Source organism: Oreochromis niloticus, linkage group LG5, assembly GCF_001858045.2.
Source record: "Oreochromis niloticus isolate F11D_XX linkage group LG5, O_niloticus_UMD_NMBU, whole genome shotgun sequence".
In the NCBI taxonomy this organism is placed as follows: domain Eukaryota; kingdom Metazoa; phylum Chordata; class Actinopteri; order Cichliformes; family Cichlidae; genus Oreochromis; species Oreochromis niloticus.
Window position 1 is genome coordinate 35,026,951 of NC_031970.2, and position 20,148 is coordinate 35,047,098.

A 20,148-nucleotide genomic window follows, 5' to 3' on the forward strand; every position below is an offset into this window, starting at 1 on the left:
CGGGGTTTTTATGATGTATTTTATGAGTGTATTATGTTTTTACCTTGTAAAGCACTTTGTGACATATGTCTGTGAAGGGTGCTATATAAATAAACTTTACTACAACATAGACTGATGTTTTAGTACACTGCATCATTTTGCATTTTCCTCAGATGCTGGTTGCCTAGAAACAAGCAATAACAGAGAAGAAACAAAGATGTTGACTGTAGAATATAATTGTGTTTTTTAACGTTATGCAAATTAGTTAGTACATCTGGAGCCATGTCAGGTTGGAGGGGGAGCAAATGAAAGCATAAATTAATTCATTCATGCAGAGTCTGTGCTAAAGACATGGTAGCAGAAGCAGTGACTTTTGTATGAGTTGAGAAAACAGAACTCAGTATCATGTTGTTTATGTTTGTGCTACTGACAAGTTTTCTACAGATTTTCTTTTTACTCCATCCAGTCAGATTCAAACTGGTGACACTGACCTGTTTTAGTATTGTAACATTCAGTTGATATGTGACGAGTGGCTAACAAAAAGAAATGTCTCTAGCAATCTGGTAGTTTATTCACTACACCTAAACTTTATGAAGACGTAAGCAGTGTGTCATTCGATCTGACTGTAAAGTATTCAAGAGTTATCATTAAACCAAACAAGCTGCCCATCTACAAACTAGTTACCTAATAAACAGGAAAGAAAATGCAAACATGTCAGTGCTTCAGATTTATAGAGTCACAGTTGTGCCCACAAGTTGATGTGCACTCATAATGAACATGAGTGTCATGGTGATTTTGGGTTTAAATGATTCCTTTCAGTTCTTTGAATGGTTGGCTTAGTTGGAAGCACCAATAACTCTTAATCTTAAGTTCATGGGTTCAAGTCTCCCCTGTGGACAAAGAAGTATTTCAAATAAGTGCACAAAAGTTAGTTATGCACTTTGCTACGGTCTGGAATAAGACCCCCGAAAAAACAAACTGTTGCCCTCAGAATGAGAGAAAATTGGTTAGGATATCCAGAAACCACCAAGGCTTGCCACTGACTGGAAACTGCATGAACACAAGCTTCACTGTCCACAGTGAAGTAAGCTTTACGTGGTGCCACACCAAGAAAGAATCAAGCTCCACCTGCTCAAATGGAGAAAAGTGTTTTGATCAGAAAAGACAAAGACTGACCTATTTGGGCACAATGACGAGGAGTAAAGGTGCAATTTTTTAAACCTAAAAAAAACCAAAAAACAAAACTGGTAAAGGTAATATAGTTAATAAAATTAATAAAAATGTCAGTCACCCACAGAGTTAAAAGCCAGAGAATAAAAATAGGTTTTTAATCTGGACTTAAAAACCGGTACTGATGTAGCTTGTCTATTATGAAGAGGAAGATTGTTGCAAAGCAACGGGGCCACAGCATGGAACGCCCGGTCTCCTCTGAGTTTCAGACCTGACTTAGGGACTGAAAGCAGCAGTTGCTCAGCTGACCGGAGGGAACGAGTGGGAACATAAGGCTTCAACAAATCGAACAAATAAACAGGTGCCAAACCATTTAAAGATTTAAAAACCAATAAAAGAACTTTAAAACGGATCCTAAATTCGATTGGAAGCCAATGTAGAGAGGCCAAAACCGGAGTGATGTGGTCAAATTTCCTTCTACCAGTTAAAAATCGAGCCGCAGCATTTTGCACTAATTGTAAGCGTGACAAAGTGCCCAGCCCAGCCTCTATTAAAATGGAATTACAGTAATCCAGGTGTGATGTAATAAAAACATGAATTACAGTTTCTAAGTTACGTTTGGAGAGAAAGGGCTTGACCTTCCATAGACGTCTGAGGTGGTAGAATCCTGATTTTACCACCCCATTCACGTGGTCAACAAAGGTAAGTACAGAATCAATCTTTACTCCAAGATTTGTGATCAAACTCTTCAAATGAGAGGTCAAAACAGCGAAATCAACATCTGGAGGGTCGGAAAATCGATTTGGGCCAAATAAAATCTTTTCCATTTTACGATCATTAAAATGTAAAAAAATTTTTAGCCATTCATGACTTAACATCACTAAGACAGTCAAGGAGAGGTTGGTATACATCCAGTATAGTGGCAATTTTATAAGTCTCTTGTCCAGTGTTGGGTAAGTTACTTTAAATTAGTAACTTAGTTACATTACTAGTTACTTCTCTAAAAAAGTAACTCAGTTACTTCAAGTTACTCGTTACTTTCAGAGTAACTAGTTACTAGGGAAAGTAACTTTGGTTTTACTCAGACTTCTCTTGTTAATGTGTTGCTTCCGTAACTGGATACCAGCCAGACTGCCAGTCTTCTAGCTTGCTTACTTGCCACAAGTGCACTGTGCCACCTACCAATAGAAAGGAAAAAATAATGTGCACATTTCCACGAGAGAAATCCCACGCCTGGACCGTCGTTGACCGCTGCATGATTCTAGCCTGCTTTTTACATCCAACACAAAAACTGCAGTCGTGGTGCTTTTGATTGTACTCAGAACTTGGAAATTCTGCCTTCTGAATAGGAAGATGTAGGTAACACCAGACTGCAGATGAGCTGCATACAGAGCTGGACTGGGACAAAACAATCGTCCCGGGCATTTTGACTAGAGACCGGCCCACCATTATAGGAAAAATCATAAAGCCTTTGAATGAAAACAAACACTGTTGTGACAGTGATGTACACTGTTCTGATGGTATATATGTATCAATCTATCAATTGTTTGTTGTAAGACTCAGATAATTATTTTTTTAAAAGTGAGACATTTTAAATGAGAATAATAAAGAAAAGTATTTCCTTGTGCCCCCCTCTCCCTGTTAATGCCCTACCTGGCCCCCTGGCAACACTTTGCTAGACCCGCCCCTGCACAGTTACCAGCTGTCAGCTATGTAGAAAAGGATCCTGGTGTTATTTGTCTCTCAGAAACAGTTCATAACTTCCCTTCAACTCATCCATGTCACCTAAAAGGTAAACCTGTTTCTCCATCACCTGTTCAGCTCTGATGATTCAGTAAGGACATCTCCTGGTCTCATCTGCATGTTTCCCTCTCACCAGATAACCAAACCGACATCATGACCAGCAGCTTTACAGCTGTGGCTCCAGCAAACATCAGCTGATACTAGAAATTAATATTAAATAAATTCTAACAACAGCTGATCAAGCTTAAACGTGCTGCTGTTGTTTAACGCGACATCCGCTGGTTTCCTCTTTCTGGCGCAAAGTGGGCGATAAACAAACAAGAGAGAAAAGCCGATCAGCTGATCATTGATCAGTTTCGTGATTGAAGTAGAAACAGGAGAGAATGAGAGAAGAAGAGGCAGCTGTGCAGCTTCAGCTTTGTGTCTTTTTCATTGTAGCTGAAGTCCGGGACAAACTGTTCCTTTTCACCTCAGTACGAAACGCGTAATATTTTCTCTGAATACGAGACGATTCTGTTTTTTACGGGACGGTTGGCAACTCTAATAATTAACCGTATGAACAAAATAAAGTTCAACATCAGTAACATAGCACCCACCCAGCTGTATAGAAACTCCGTCATGCTAGCTAGCACGCAGTACGAAAATGTCAGCATACCGAAAATAAACTCCACCTAAACTTGGTTTATATCTGACTCCGATAGACTGCAGGTCATAACTTCTTACCTGAAGTTCAGTTCACCTGACACGCGGACCGGCGGCCGCTTCGGGTCTCTCCTCTTGCCTCCCTTTTCCTTCATCCACCTGCTGGCCTCCACCACTTGCTAATGTTATTGAATCTGTGGAAGCTCCGCGATATCCACCACACGAAGTAACGAGTAACGAGCCTATCTAAATCCCAGTAACGAGTAACGCGTTCCTGGTTTTGGCATAATAACTAGTTACCGTGCTCGTTACCACAATAATAACGTAGTTAACGTAGTTAGTGTTAGTCCCAACACTGCTCTTGTCTGACCAATTTCACAATCACTGCAGTTCCCCTTAGTTTGACTATCATACAAATGTATGGTGTGGTTCTCATACATGGTCAAAGAAAGGGGGTCTTCTCTTCTACACATACTAGCTGTCAGTAAGCAGAAGCACTTACACAACATTTTGTAAGATACACAAAATCTCAGTAGCGTGATAAAGACATGACCAAAATCACCAAAAGACCAAAATACTGTTGGTAGGGTTTGTGAATTACTCATTGAATAGAAGTAATCTCAGCTGGCTGTCAGCACTGAAGCTTTCCATATAGTAAATACCAATCTGATGTCAATGTCTCCTTTATCCTATTTTCCATCACTCCTCCACTTCACCTTCTTTACTGCCTAATAAAAAAGAAGTTCATTTTCTTTTGTGTTTTGGTTTCCAAAGTTTGTTGTGGAAACATTTACAACGTGTATTTTAAAATTTTCGGCATGATTTTACAAGTCAATAAACTTGTAAAAGCAGTTTCATTTTACAAGTGCTTCAAACAGCCATTCTTTCTGGAGTTTTAATTTAATTTCTGTTTCAATTTAAATGAACAATACGAGTATACAATTTCACTGTTACACAATCATTTTGTAAAAGGTCTATGTAGTGTTGAGGAAAATTTGAAGAACACTCTACATTCAAATTTTAGGTAGAATTACACTAAAGTCAAATAAAACATTCATCAGCAAGGTATTTGTGTTTGTCCTCTGTAGTTAGTAAGAAACTTTAAACAAAAACCCTATTATGGAACATTTAATCAGACACAAAAATAATTCTTCAGCAAGATTTCAATATAGCGTAAAACAATTACCATCTTTAAAAAAGTGGTTTGAGACCAATACACGTAATGAAGTGTAAGTAAATTTACTGAGCAAGTTGTTTCTGACACAACCACTGGATTCCCACTGAGTCCCAGCAGCTGGTAATTACCAAGGTATAAGTGCCAAACTATGAATAATACAGTGTGGTTACTGCACAATTAAACTAGGTAGCAATCAGTCAATGTTACCAAATAGCTATTTGCCAGTTCACACCTGGATTGGAGTAATGAATAATATAACATCTTGTCACGCCCCAGTGGAATTAGGTGGAGAAAACCAAGATTTGGTGTACTGGTGCAAAAACACAAATAAGAAAATGTTATGTTAGTATTTAATCCCCAGTTTGTTAAAGATCATTTGCTGAGAAGTCCTTCCTTGCAGAACAATCTTTCATTTTCCTCAGTTGCCTTCACATTTTAATGTTTTTCCATCCACAAAGGTCAAGGTATCACACAGTCACATTCAAAACACTGTTTTTTTGTTTCTTTTTCAGATCCAGCAACTTTTCTTGTACCTACTGGGAAACTGGAGAAAAACAGCTTGTAACAAAGTTGTTCATTGGTAATTTAGCTAAGCTGTTTGAATTGTTATAGTTTAAAATGCAAATATGAATGCTTGAAAACATGACAGGCAAATGAAGGATGTATTTAAAGGATGCTGCAGATGACAAAAAGGACGTGCTTAGTATTATTACAAAAGCCTAATCTTGACGTATCACCATTTGTCATTAACTTCAAATCCTGGTTGCCATTCAAGATTGTTTTGGCCCACTTTAAACCCATATTTCATTTTATTGCCTATAACTAAACAAGATTTTGTTTATGTTTACATTAGCTTTATAATTAAATATAATTTATAGTCTTTAGTCTTTATTTGTCTTGAGAATATGAGAAAGAAACACAGCAAAAGATGCAGCAATGCCTATTATCGATAAAAATTCAGTACCCTTCAACAGAATATTGAAAAATGCATTAAGTTTAATAATTACTTCCTCTGAACTGTCAACATGTATCTTAGACCCCATTAAAACAAGACTGAAAGAAGTCTCACTATTCATAAATGATTCTGTCTCCACATTCATTACTTAAAAAGCCATAACTTGAACCAGTTGTCTGAGCTAATTATAGGCCAATGTCCAACCTTCATTTTGCTTAAAAATTCTTGAAAGAGTTGTTATAAAACAGCTAACTGATAATCTGCTGATTAATGGTCTATTTGAAGAGTTTCAGTCAGGATTCAGAATTCATCACAGTATATACGCAGCACAGTGAAGGTTATGAATAATCTTCTTATAGACTTTGACAGTGGACTCATCTCTATTGCCGTGTAATGCTGTGCTGCTGGCAGGTTTTGGACACAATATGCAGGACCTGGGACAAGTTGAGACATGAAATCATTTTAACTTTATTGCTGATTACTTGCAGAAGATAACAGAATACTGAAGCTGGAGCCAAAGCAAAGCGGGAAAGGAAAGGAAGGGAAGTGAAGGGAAAGGAAAGGAAACACAGAGGAATACAAACAAACAAAGGGTTTAAATACACAAGAAGGAATAGGGCAAAGTGAAGACACCCAGAGAGAAACAGCTGAACTGAATACACTTAATCACACAATGGGAACCAAAATTGAACACAATTCAGAGGACAAAAGACTATTACAATAAAACAGGAAAAGCAGACAGAGACTATGACACACCGACTTGACGTAGACAAAAAGGGAAACAAACATGGAGACATGACTGACTGGGGAAAACGAGACAAACTACAGGACACAGGGGGACAAGACAAAGACAACTGGGGAGACAAAGTTCCCACTGTCATTAAGTGATTGCTCATAGAGGGTGGTCTGATTGCTGGGGTTTTCTATCTATTATTAAATCTAATTGAGTTGAATATGCCTGTGGTCAGAAATATTTCAGTATACAGATCCTGCACCAGTAATACATAAATTGCCTCAAAACCATCCCTCTTGTGTACTTGTTAATTGTTTTCTTTTGGCTGCTCCTTTATTTCCAGAAGGGGTTGCCACAGTGAATAGATCAGGGGTGTTGAACTCCAGGCCTCGAGGGCCGGTGTCCTGCAGGTTTTAGATCTCACCCTGGGTCAACACACCCGAATCAAATGATTAGTTCATTCCCAGGCCTCTGGAGAACTTCAAGACATGGTGAGGAGGCCATTTAGCCTCCTACTTTCAAGTAAAGGTAGACGTAGCTTTGCAAGTTGACCACTTATCCTGATTAACAATGTTTTGGTAAGGGAATCCAGATAATGGAAAGATACCTTGGGTATGCTGAACTTTGTAATAGGAGGTGCCTCGAGCTGAACACTGCCACAACAAAGGAGATCCATCCATCCATCCATCCATCCATCCATCTTCATCCGCTTTATCCGAGGCCGGGTCGCGGGGGCAGCAGCCTAAGCAGAGAAGCCCAGACCTCCCTCTCCCCAGCCACCTCCTCCAGCTTATCCGGGGGAACACCAAGGCGTTCCCAGGCCAGCCGAGAGATATAATCTCTCCAGCGTGTCCTGGGTCTGCCCCGGGGCCTCCTCCCGATGGGACATGCCCGGAACACCTCACCCAGGAGGCGCCCAGGAGGCATCCTTGTCAGATGCCCGAACCACCTCAACTGGCTCCTTTCGATGTGGAGGAGCAGCGACTCTACTCTGAGCCCCTCCCGGATGGCCGAACTTCTCACCCTATCTCTAAGGGAGAGGCCAGCCACCCTTCAGAGGAAGCTCATTTCTGCCGCTTGTGTCCGCGATCTCGTTCTTTCGGTCACTACCCACAGCTCGTGGCCATAGGTGAGGGTAGGGACGTAGATCGACCGGTAAATTGAGAGCTTCGCTTTTACACTCAGCTCCCTCTTCACCACGACGGACCGTGCAGCGTCCGCATCACTGCAGCGCAGCACCATCGATCTCCGCTCCTTCTCCAAAAAGAGATGTCGTAAATTTCAGAAGATCTAGATTATCCCTTCTGCCACTATCCATGAATGGAAAGGGCACTGAGATGTGCACTCTTATAAATATCTGGGGGTCCTACTTGGACCCTAGTCCCTAACACTAATGGTCTCTACAAGCAGAGCTGCCCTTTCTTCCTGCAGAAGCTGAGGTCCTTTGGTGTGTGTGATGAAATGCTGTATACATTTTATTAGAGTGTGGTGGCCAGTGCTCTCTTTTATGCTGATGTGTGGTGAGGTGCATCCTGACGGACAAAAAAGCCAGCTCAGTGCTTGGCGGGTGACTCAACTCACTTAAGACTGTGGTGTAAAGGGACACATTGAACAAACTGAAAAGCTATAATAAACAATGGCAGAAACTCTCTTCATAGCCTCCTGGCTGGGCGAAAGAGCAGCAATGACAGAATATGTCATTGCTGACAGGAGCAGTTCAGGAGGTCCCTTGTTCCCATGGAAATAAGACTTTAAAAAACCCTCTGTGTGTGTAATCTAGAAAACAGAATTCATTTATTTGGATAACCTGATGTCTCTCATGTTTGGTGTGGTTTTGGCCAAAACTACAACAGGGAAAAGCATAGTGAGAAATGTGAAACAAATAGATGGGAATGTTCAGAATGAGACAGCAGGTAAGAATAGAGAACATTTATCAATGGCACCATGAATGCAAGTTTGTATTCTGGAAAGAAAAAAACAACTTGTGAAGTCAAAAAGGTCAGCGTGGTATCACTCATCCCCCATCACCAGGAAAAGTCACATTTGTCTTCAAAAATAAATCCATTATGCAACAGTAACACAATAACAGACTCACTAATGATGATGAACATTGTGACTTTTTTTTGTTTGGCTGATCTGGGGCCTGCATTAGTAAAAACAAAGAGGAGAATGGGAAACCAGTGCTTAAAACAAATAAGTCAAATGATAACTGAAAACAAACACATGGCAACAATCATAACACAACATGCTATACAGAAATTTTAAAAGTTTTAAATCTGTTTTAAACTGACACATTTTGACAATGTTGTACCTTTAACTGAGTTCTCAGAGGTATTACCATGTCTAACTAGTGTCCATCTTATAGTTTGGGATGCCATCTGCCAGTGGCACATTAATCAAGGTACTTATTGTAAATATATAAAGATATAACAATAAGTGTCAGATTGTATTAAATCAGAGGGTTTTTTTAATTTTATTAATGGTTTAAACAAAAATGTCATTCCATGTCTTCTAGTAACATGGAATGCTACTAGAATAGACTAGAATCAAATCAAATTGAATTAAATAGAATAGAATAGAATAGAATAGAATAGAATAGAGTGCCTTTTATTGTCTACTACTACTACTCAGTACAGACAAGAGTCATGGACAGAGTCATGGAGTATATCCATTTACGAACTAATCAAACTGAGGAAACAAAAGCGAGTATGTACAGCAAACGTGGAGGTTTAATCATAACTCACTGATGCATTTATTGAGATACACAGTGGGTAGTGGAAGCTGTGACATTAACATTAGAACATTAGATAACGTGTTCATAATTAGCTATGTAGTACTGTAGTGATGAGCTTGGGTAGGGAAGTCAGTGTAGTATACCAGAGGACCTAAACACATTTCACGGTCAGCCCACAACAAAAGCAAGCCATGTGCTAAATAGTGCCAAATGATTTTGACCACCAAGGCTAGGACCAGCACTGGATCCACTGCCTCCCGGTTTCTCTCCTTTGAATCTAAAAATGAATAGCAGCCATCAGTCATTGTCAGGGCCGTCTTTCTCCAGCCCAGACGGATGGGAGTGACTAATGTCACTGCATGTTACTGTCCAGCCCTCCCGCCTCCACTCTTGCTCACTCACATCAAACAGACCTGACAGGCCACCAGCTATGGACCAAAGGGGCACCTCAATGTCACCTTTTTAGATATTTGGGGGAGGTTGTGGGGGTGGGGACTTGTTGAGGGAACACAATCAGCTCCCAGCATCCCACTCTTTGTTTTGTTTGTTGACTGACAGCTGAGGTGCTTTCGATTGGCAGTAAAGAGGATGTTGCCTGACAAATCTCTTGATTGTTGGGTAGCTCACTATAACGTCTATTCATATCCATTTTAGTGGATTTATTTAAACACATCAAATTTAATTACATCTTTAAGAATATTGTGCTATTATGTGTGGGAAAGAACTGACGGTTGTACCCCATTTTTACCAAGCAAAACACGTGCTGTTTAGTTGAGATGTAGGGCAAAACAATACTTGTCCCAGTTATTATTATTGAGAATAGCAACTTCATCTCTTAGATTGCTTTACTGCTTTTAGCAGTACCTGAAGTATCCTTTGTGACGACAAACATGTTATTTGGAAGCTACATTAGAGTTATGTGTCTGTCCGACAATAATGACTCTAAGTATTCTGTGTGGCAATGACTTTTATTGCTAGGGAGCATACCTTAAATACAATTGTGTGTATGTGAAATTTCACTAAAAAATATAAGTCATTGGAGGGACATTTTTCCCTTCCTTCAGTATATACAAACCTCAATATTCTTTTTATATAAAGAAGCTATAAAATTGCTATAAATTTTTTAACTAATGGATTGTACTTATCAAAAACCAAGTCAGTCCAGGTTTGGATCAGTCTCAACACACCAAGCAGTTCCATATGTGCTACAGCACAATGGACAGATGTGAGAAAACGTGTGTTTTTTTTTCTTAGCAGGTATTTCTTTGTTGGTCATACTCTACTGTGGCTACTGTGTTAACCTCCCAAGAAACAGCCTATTCATTTATGTACTCTGTAATGGACATTTGTTTTTGGTTTATATGTCTTTTGACTTATTGGAAGTCCTGATGTACTAAACAGAGGACATTCTGGCCTTTCCCTTGATATCTCATGTGTTTGGGTGGCTTCTTTTAGCTGGAAAGAGAAGGGAAATCACAAAAAAGTTCAATGGGAAGATTTTTCCTCGGTTCTCAGGAGGATATATCAGATTCATTACAGTTACATGTTTAGTGTAGCATTCCAATTTTATCTTTTAAATTAATGACTTAGAATTGATCAAATTTCATTTTGCAAAGTTGTCTTATAATCATTGACAGTATAAACATGGATGTGTTGGAAAAATGAAGGTTTCAAAATGGTGCATTAATCATGACATGAAACCGCATGCTCAATGATTAACGGCTTGTCAATCACCAGTCATTAGCCAATGAGTGTGTGGTTTCATCTGTATTTCTGCATCCAAGATGACATTGGTGGAAACGCTCATCTTCTAAATGAGACCACACAAAGAAGTCAGTGACGTCATGTCCATACTGTCGATTATAACCACATTTTTTATCTAAAATTTGTTCTTCTTTCAATATACCACTTTAATTTCAAAGAATCATTAAATAAGCTCTCTACCTTGATGAGTAAAATAGATTCTCCTGAGTCCTCACTCTTTGCTCATTCTCAGGTATTTAGTGTGACAGTTAAATGGGGCCACACTAGAGAGCTGGGGGCCACTGCCAATGCTGTGAAGAGGCATCAGAATGATGCCTTTTTTGTGTTTCTGACAAACACAGAAAAGGCATTCACTGGAAAAAAGATTATTATTACTTTCTCTTGTTGTAGTAAGTATAATAACAGCCAATATGGTGTTTAAGCAGATGTAAAGAGAGTTAATGCACAAATGTTGCCAATTATGCAAATTATGAATGACTGCATAACATGAATACGACACATGACATTTGCCTTTTCTATGTCTTTTTCTTTTTTTCTGTGTGCCACCTCGTCGAATGCATAATCTGGCATAAACAGATGCTGATCGAGCCCAGAAGCATGGCATGGACGAGTTTATTTCAGCTAACCCCTGTAACTTTGACCACGCCTCACTGTTTGAGCTTGTCCAGCGCCTCACTCTGGACCACAGGCTTAATGACTCATATTCCTGTTTGGTAAGTAAAACCATATCTAAAAAAACCCTCTAAAACCTATAATTGATAGAAAAACTGACAACAAGGGTGGCTGTCGAGAAGTGAAACAAAGAGAAAAGATTGAGGTGTGCCAAATTTCACATGAAAAGTACTGAAAATCAGTGGCAACAGGTCTTATGGGGTGAACACAGGAATGCATTCTGTATCAAAATCTAACTATCAGTAAAGATGTGGTTTAATATGCTAGCATGATACTATTGTTAAATGCTATTACAGATTTTTATAGCATATAAACATCACTTACTTCATCAGAGGAATCCAACAACAGTGTTTCTGTGTGTTACCAACAGGGCTGGTTTAGTCCTGGTCAGGTGTTTGTCTTGGATGAGTACTGTGCTCGTTATGGTGTTCGAGGCTGCCATCGGCATCTATGTTACCTGAGCGATCTGCTGGAGAGGGCAGAGAATGGAGCCATGATTGATCCCACACTGCTGCACTACAGCTTCGCCTTCTGTGCATCCCATGTCCATGGAAACAGGTAAATATCAACTTACTGACGCGTCCTGTGTCCTATTTGCCTCCAATGCTCAAGTCCTCCTTTGTCAATGCAGAACTCAATGAAACTCTGAATAACTGAACTCACAGTTAACTAATTATTAAAACTGGAACAAGAGCAGACCACATATATGTGGATATGCAGTATGTAACTTTGGGTTTGATTTGGTTCCAGTGGCTCGTTTTAGTTTCTATTTTGCATGTTGTTTTCATGCTCACTCTTCCATTTTCTTTTCTTTCTTTTTTTTTGAATATTAAAAACAATTTAAAATGATGTGGGTGTGTCTGATAGAAGCTTTAATTCCTCAGTGGTTAATGTACTATTTTCTTTAAAAGTCTTGAATTAGAGTAAGTACTTAAAGCACATCCATGAGTTCATTCAGAATTAACTGTGGCCAAATTACATTTTCCATATACTAACGGACGTGATTGTGTGAAATCTCTGTATGTGATGTTGACACCAGCAAATAAACAATTTTCACAGAGTGGGATATAAAACTAAATTAGAGGGTGTACTTTTTAGTCTGATTTAAACGGTATCCTCTGTTGAAGGTTGTCTGGGCTATGACAGACAAGTTCCCTGCATGTTATTCCACTAGCCTGTTATCTAAGTTGCACTATTTACCTCCTGTCTAATCTGCTGTGATGTGATCAGCCATCATATCTGTCAACATCACAGTCAGCTGTCGGCGGCTGAAGCCAAACAAAGATAGACGAGGGCCACTCCAGTACTGAGGGCAAGGGTCAGGGAGGGCTGTCTGTCAGTGCCCCCACCTCCAACCTGCATCATTTCTCCAACTAACCCTCCTGTATGCATCCATCTATCTATCAATCTTTTCATCTATCTGTGACAAATAGTGACGGAGGACTGAGGCCTTTTTTGATCACTATGGACAGATGGATAGCAGTCACTCTAACAGAGAGAGTGGGAAAAAAAAACAGGGACAAATATGACCAGCTAGAATTTTTGGAATTAGAAATGGGAGGCTCATACACTTTATTTAGTATCTTAACAGAGTTTACACATAGAAAAATGTTTGTGCATGTGAATAAATATCTAAAGAAAGAGAAGGTTTTTAAAAAAAATCCCCAAATAATTATATCTTCATGTAGTCCCATCCACAGACATGAGACAGAGACCTAATCTGCCAGTCCAGCCATCGTGCCTGGAGGTTGAGTCATGACATGTTGACAGGTTGTCATGTGTTATGGCCGAATGTCTCTGCTGCCATTGCTGCTGCATGTGCCCATATGCACACACCTCATCCTAGGCCAGACCCCCCACCCCCACCCTTACTCACCCACCCACCCAAACACATAAATACCACACCACCACTACTGCCTTCTAATAGCCTGCTAGCCTGGAGGTGTTGGTGCATCAAGTTAGACGCAACTGCCCGGTCACCTGCTAAGGAGTCAGGATTTGACTTCTGTAGAGCTAAATGTCAACTCCATTCAGATCCAGAGCTTGTTGTGAAGTGTCTTTAAAACAGATATATAATATTTCAGCTGCAGTTGATTTTGTATATGTGTTTAATTGGTACATTTGAAAGAAAACTGAACACTCTTGCAGTTATTTTCACACAGCGGTTTTCACAGAAACATCTGGCATCTTGTCAATCATGTCACTTGTATTGTTAGACCTCACAATGCAAAAAAATAGTTTACTTTTTGGTTTTGAGTTTAAGTTCAATCATATATATAATCAGCCTTTGTGTAGCACTGTATAGAAATGTTTACTAGCAAATACTAATCTAGATAATGTGTATGCAGAGACGTGCAAAGGTTTATTAAGATGTTTTGCATATTTGAAAATGTTTTAGATAAAGAGATTTTTTGGTAGAAAAAAATGTACTCCATGTAACATATATAAAAAAAGAATGTAAAGATTTGCAAATCGTATAAAGTCCTGTTGTCTTCACAATAGAACACAGAAAAAATGTCAAACTAAATATAGAAACTGAAATATTTTACTGTTTCATGAAACATATTAGCTACTTTTGAATTTGATGGCAGCAACACATATCAGAACACGTGGGACGGGGCAAGAAAAGGCTGGAAAAGTAAGTACTACCAAAAAGAAATAACTGAAGGAACATCAAGTATTTAGATCATTAGGGTGTTAGTCATAGGAGGAAAGATAACTGTCTCTACAAAATCGCTGAACAATTTCAGAATAATGTTCATCAGTGCAACATTATAAAGACTTTGAATATCATATTAGCTTTGCAATCACTGTGCACAAAGAACAAGGACAAGGATCAATCAGTATAGATGCCCGTGATCTTTGAGCTGCCAGGCAGCACTACATTCAAATAGATATGATTCTGTGATGGAAATCACTGCACAGAAAAACAGATGTGAAAGTGCTGCCAACTTTCTGTCTGTCACAGAAGGCTTATTTGCTTGTTGTCGTCATCATAGCTGTGAGATCATCAGGTCAAGCAAACACGAGGAAGCTGCCAAGGAATGATATGTGGCTGAAAGAGAAAACACATGAGAGCCCTTCAGGACGTAATTAGTGTGAAATTTCCTTCTTTTATTTTCTGTCACAGTAAAAAAGGTGATGTGCGTCTCATCAGTGAATTTAGCCGTGATAATTCCCCTCCATTTTGGTTTTAGACTTGCGCACAGCAAAATTAAGCACCAGTCGCATAACAAAGGACAACAGCAAGCTTAGCACTCACACACAAATTCCAAAGCGTTCATAAGCTGGTATTTTTTATTTATTTCTTTATTTTAATTTCAATAACACATTTATTATGATGATCGTTTTTCTACTTGTTGTTCTTTCCAGCCCACCACAATTGTAACTGTCTTTTTCAGACAGTGCTCAGTAATTTTAACTGTTGACAGATAACTAATGATGAGGTCAACGCAACAAAGACAGCATGCAGTCATCTCATCAGTGTCATGCTTTCCACTAGCAGAGCCCTACAGGTGACTGCAGCACACTGCTAGTGTCTGCTCAAATGTCCATAAAACCAAAGGGGAGTTTGGATGAGACGAGAACTGCTGAGCAACTTGATAATCCTTTAATCTAACACGGCACTCATGAAGAAGTGTAGCAAGTACCCCCCACCTCCCTCTAACACACAGTTTCTTGCTGTCTGTTGAAAGACATGTCAAATGGAAGTTTGAGAAAGAGGGAGAGCGAGGAAGAGTGTCATGTCTCCTGCTTCTCAACATGCTGTCATGGCTCCAGTCCAGCGCCTCTTCTGTCACATGCACTCTGCTCACACTCTACCCAGACCCAACCATGTCACAAACGATAAACTCTCTCTCTCTCTCTCTCACTCACACACACACACACACACACACACGTAAAGCTGTTTATATCTGATGTAGCAATATATGAAAAAGACAACACAATAGTCCCATGCACAATCTTCCATTTTATTTCATTCTTTCAATTTTGCATAATTCTTAACTAAAGTAACTAAACTAAAGGTTGTTTTCTCATGAAGCAGTCTCATCTAATCGACATCAGTCACTGGTGAGGTCTGGGCACTCTGCCAAGAAATGACGGGTAATTTTCTCCTGTCAACTTGGGTGCGATACAAGGTGGACAATCCACAGCATCTATGAAAATAGATTTGTTTTCTATCTTTTTCATTTTATGAAAATCTAGAAAAATGAAAAAGTCTATTTATTTCTCCAGACTTTTACATAAGAATTATACATGACGTGCAAAATAAGAATCTGTTTTTATCATGATTTGCATCATCTATGTTTAGCAAGAAGATCAGTTTATATCTTTGAAACAAACCTACTAACAAACAAGATGAATTTCTGTGAAAATGTAACATTTACTCAAGAATTAGCAGTTTTATCAGCAACTTGAGTAAAAACAAGTACTTAAAAGTCCTCAAGTAATTAAAAAAAAGAATCTATTTGACCATTAGGTTGGTTTCACACATAAGGCTTGAGCATAGTGTCAGATTTAAACGCTCAGTTGAGCTGTAATAACTCATAGCAACTTGCAAAGACTTTTAAAATTAGTTATTTGAGGCTGTTTTAAACTGAGCCAAATGGAAAATAGATATTTAGAGCTACCCTAGGACTAAATTAGAACCTAAATTAATCTTCCAAGGGATTAACTTTTGGTTATCAGTGTATCTTAGGAAGCATATATTTCAAACAATACCATTAAATAAATACAGCCCAGCAGGGTTGGGATCAATAATTGAATAAATAAATAAATAAATAATGCGTTAGTCTTCTTAAAAGTAATGCAGCACATTATTTCATAATTATTCACTAGATACTAATTTGTTACTTATCCACATGCAGTTTAGTGTTTACATATGACCTAAAAACTGACAACATACATTGTAAAAACTAATATTGATGATTTTGCAAAGAAACAGAAAAACATATGTCTGCAGAAGAATAAAATTATGAGGAATTGTAAATCCCCCTTTCCCTTACATTTATGCACACAGAGATCAACCCTGCATGTACTTTGTGCATTTACATGTTTTTCTGGAATATACTGAGCAAAACTCTTCAGTGTAGTTAGACACTCCTTCAACTCAAGTGGTTATTGTTGGCATTGTCGAGATTCTTCTGCTTGGTGCACTGATTTGGTGCACTGTGCAAGAGTTTTGATGTATTCTGACTGTTTGGCATCAGATCTTTGCTTTTTTAGATGTTTCTGTCTGAACATATCCAGACTCTGTGGCCATACTTAATACCTTATCTCCCTTGTTAGTAGTACAACACCATTTATGGCTATATATATCCCAGCTCCAGCAGGATGACTGAGACTGCCAGCTGACCAAGGGTATATCAATTTGCTTGACAAAATAAGATGGGAAAAAGGAGATGGGAGGGAAAAAGAGCTGGCAAGTACCAATTATAAAACCATAACAATCATAATACATAAAAGTAGTTAACAAGCATAACGGATAAAAATGTATCAGCGCACACCAAATATTAACTAGGTGGAAAAGCAAGATTAAATAAATAAGTCTTTAACCCTGATTTAAACACTGGCATAGAGTCAGACACCCGGATAGCAACAGCAAGATTGTTCCATAAGACTGGGGCAGCTACAGCAAACGCACGGTTGCCCCGAGACTTCAGCCGAGAACGAGGTTGCTCCAGAAGAAGTTGGGTAGCAGATCTAAGTGCTGTAACTGGAGTCTGTAACCTAAGAAGCTCATTGAGGTAGCTCAGCGCCAAATTATTGATAATTTTGTATGTGAAGAGTAGTATTTTAAATTGAATACGGTACTTAACTGACAGCCAGTGCAAGCCAGCAAGAACAGGAGTGATGGAGGAAAATTTCCTGCTACACGTCAAAAGGCGTGCCGCCGCATTCTGGACAGTCTGCAATCTAAGGAGAAGGGAGGAGGAAAGGCCAATGTAAAGAGAGTTGCAGTAATCCAACCTGGAAGTCACGAATGTGTGAATAAGTTTCTTCAGGTCTTTATGCGGAATATAGTGCTTAGCCTTAGAAATGAGGCGCAGCTGATTAAAACTAGACCTCACTACGGCAGACACTTGCTTGTCAAATTTAAACGAGCTATCCAGTAATATGGGTCCACGTCATTCCGGCGGCCTTCACTTCGCTCTCAACAGATCTTCTCCACATCTGTTTGGGTCTCCCCACTTTCCTTTTTCCTTGTGGGTTCCAGTCCAGTGCTTTCTTTGTGACATTGTCGAATGGTTTTCGAAGTGTGTGGCCTATCCAGCCCCATTTTCTCTACTTGATGTCTTGACTGACCAGGTTCTGGCTAGTTCTCTTCCACAGGTCTGTATTCAAGATCTTCTCAGGCCATCTGATGTTGAGGATGTGTTGCAAACACTTGTTGATGAAAATCTGTATCTTGCTGGTGGTGGTGTTGGTCACCCGCCACATCTCGGGCCCATACAGGAGCACTGCTTTCACATTGGTGGTGCAGATGCGGATCTTGCTGCGCTGAGATAAGGCTTTGGAGTTCCAGACAGATTGCAGGGTCTTGAATGCAATCTTTGCTTTGTTGATCGGGCTCCTAACGTCTTCATCTAAATGGTAAATGGACTGGTTCTTATATAGCGCTTTTCTTCTCTTCTGAGCACTCAAAGCGCTTTACACAACTTGTGCATTCACCCAAGCACATTTTTCTAGGTGCTTTCTAAGAAACATTCACACACATTCATACTCCGATGGATGCATCGGAGAGCAATTTGGGGTTAGTATCTTGCCCAAGGATATTTGGCATGCAGACTAGGGGAAGCCAGGAATCGAACTACCAACCTTCCGATCAGTAGATGACCTGCTCTACCACCTGAGCTACAGCCACCCACATCTGCGCCACCATCACTGTTGACTATGGTTCCTGGGTAGACGAGGCGGTTGGTTTCCACCAAGTCTTCTCCCTCTAGCTGCAGTGGATGTTCTTGTCAGTTGTTCAGCCGCATCACCTCCGTTTTTCTGACATTGATCTTCAGGCTGGTCTTTTCTGCCTCCTCAGCGAGCCGGGTAAGCTTGGACTGTGCATGTTGCTGGTTATGGGACAGAAGGCTGATGTCGTCTGCAAAATCCAGGTCCACCAGCTGTTTGGTGAGGGTCCACTGGATACCGGTGTTGCTGCCCTCTGTGGTTCTTGTCATGATCCAGTCCATGACGATCAGGAAGATTGTTGGTGACAGCATGCAGCCTTGCCTCACTCTGGTTTTCACTGCGAAGGGGTTGGTCAGTTTTCCATTGTGGATGATCAGGCAGGACGAGTCTTCATAAAGCTGTTGGATGATGTTCATGAGCTTCTGCTGGATTCTGTAGTGCTGCATCAGTTTCCACAAGGTCTCCCTGTCGACGCTGTCGAAGACTTTTGTGATGGTTTTCCCTTTCTTGTCCTTGACTGGCTTACTTGGGCTGAAACTCTTTCCTGACAAGGTCCGGGTGATCTCACACACTCTCCTCATGTTGTTCTGCTTGGCTGCTGTTTCTGCCTCTTCTGTCATACTGTGCACAAATTGTGTATTGTCCCGTCTGGCACTCTTCTTCACTTCTCGGTTCACCTTCCAATATTGTGCTCTGAGAGAATGAGAGAAGAAGAGGCAGCTGCAGCGTAAAGACACAGAATAACTCCAGCTTTGTGTCTTTCTTTCATTGTAGCTGAAGTACAAACTGCATTCCTTTTCAGCTCAATACGAAATGTGTAATATTTTCTCTGAATACGAGACGATTCCGTTCTCTAATAACTAACCTTATGAATAAAATAAAGTTCACTATCAGTAATATCATAGCACCTGCCCAGCAGTACAGAAATTCCATCATACTAGCTAGTATGCAGTACAAGTTAATGTAACTTCCAGAGGTTTAAAAAAACAGGTAAGGTTACCCAAAATTAAAAAATAATGGACATTTCATAATTATATGAAAAGGCCTTTTTCAGGGAACACAAAATAGTTTAACAATTCAGCAATGGAGGTTGATCAAGCCTTGAAAGCTGGTGCTACTAAGTCCTACAGGTGTTCCAACTTTTCTGGATTACTTACAGCCTCTCTGTCTGCATAAATGCAGTGTTGGAACACACTGTCATACCATACCCTCTTGAGCATCAGTTGAACATTATTTCACTGCAGAAAGTAGTGTTTTGATACAAAAATGGTGAGAACAAGGTTATTAACAATAGAAGAGAGACAGATAACTACAACACTTAAAAATGTACCTCTTTTCTATAGAGAAATTGAAAAAATAATGTAAAGGAAAGCAGAAACAGAAAAAATACTGAGACTAAAATTCACGTATAATAACTTTAGTTTCTATCAATAACCAGTAATTTGAGGTTATTGAGGAAAAACTGTTAGTTAATAACATAACAGGTGAATAACGTAGTCATGGATTCACCAAGTGCTTTGCCGATGATTAAACTAAAGATCACCACAAAAACAAATATTTTGTTTATGTGAATCTACATGTTGAATACTTTATATAAATTTTGCATATTTGAATAATTTCATTAATCTAAAATACTGCAATATGAAACCATCTCAGCATGAATGCCTCCACTT

General features: G+C 39.5%; 1 protein-coding gene across 5 annotated transcripts in view; it reads left to right on the forward strand.

Moving 5' to 3' along the window:
• Positions 1 to 20,148, forward strand: part of LOC100708976 (calcium-dependent secretion activator 1) — a 331,413-nt gene that overhangs the window by 183,890 nt on the left and 127,375 nt on the right. For all 5 annotated transcript variants that reach the window (XM_019358540.2, XM_019358541.2, XM_005452187.4 and 2 more), the window contains 2 exons: positions 11,474 to 11,610; positions 11,940 to 12,127. In XM_019358540.2, coding sequence (XP_019214085.1) covers positions 11,474 to 11,610; positions 11,940 to 12,127 — 325 coding nt within the window. The remainder of the gene's footprint in view (positions 1 to 11,473; positions 11,611 to 11,939; positions 12,128 to 20,148) is intronic.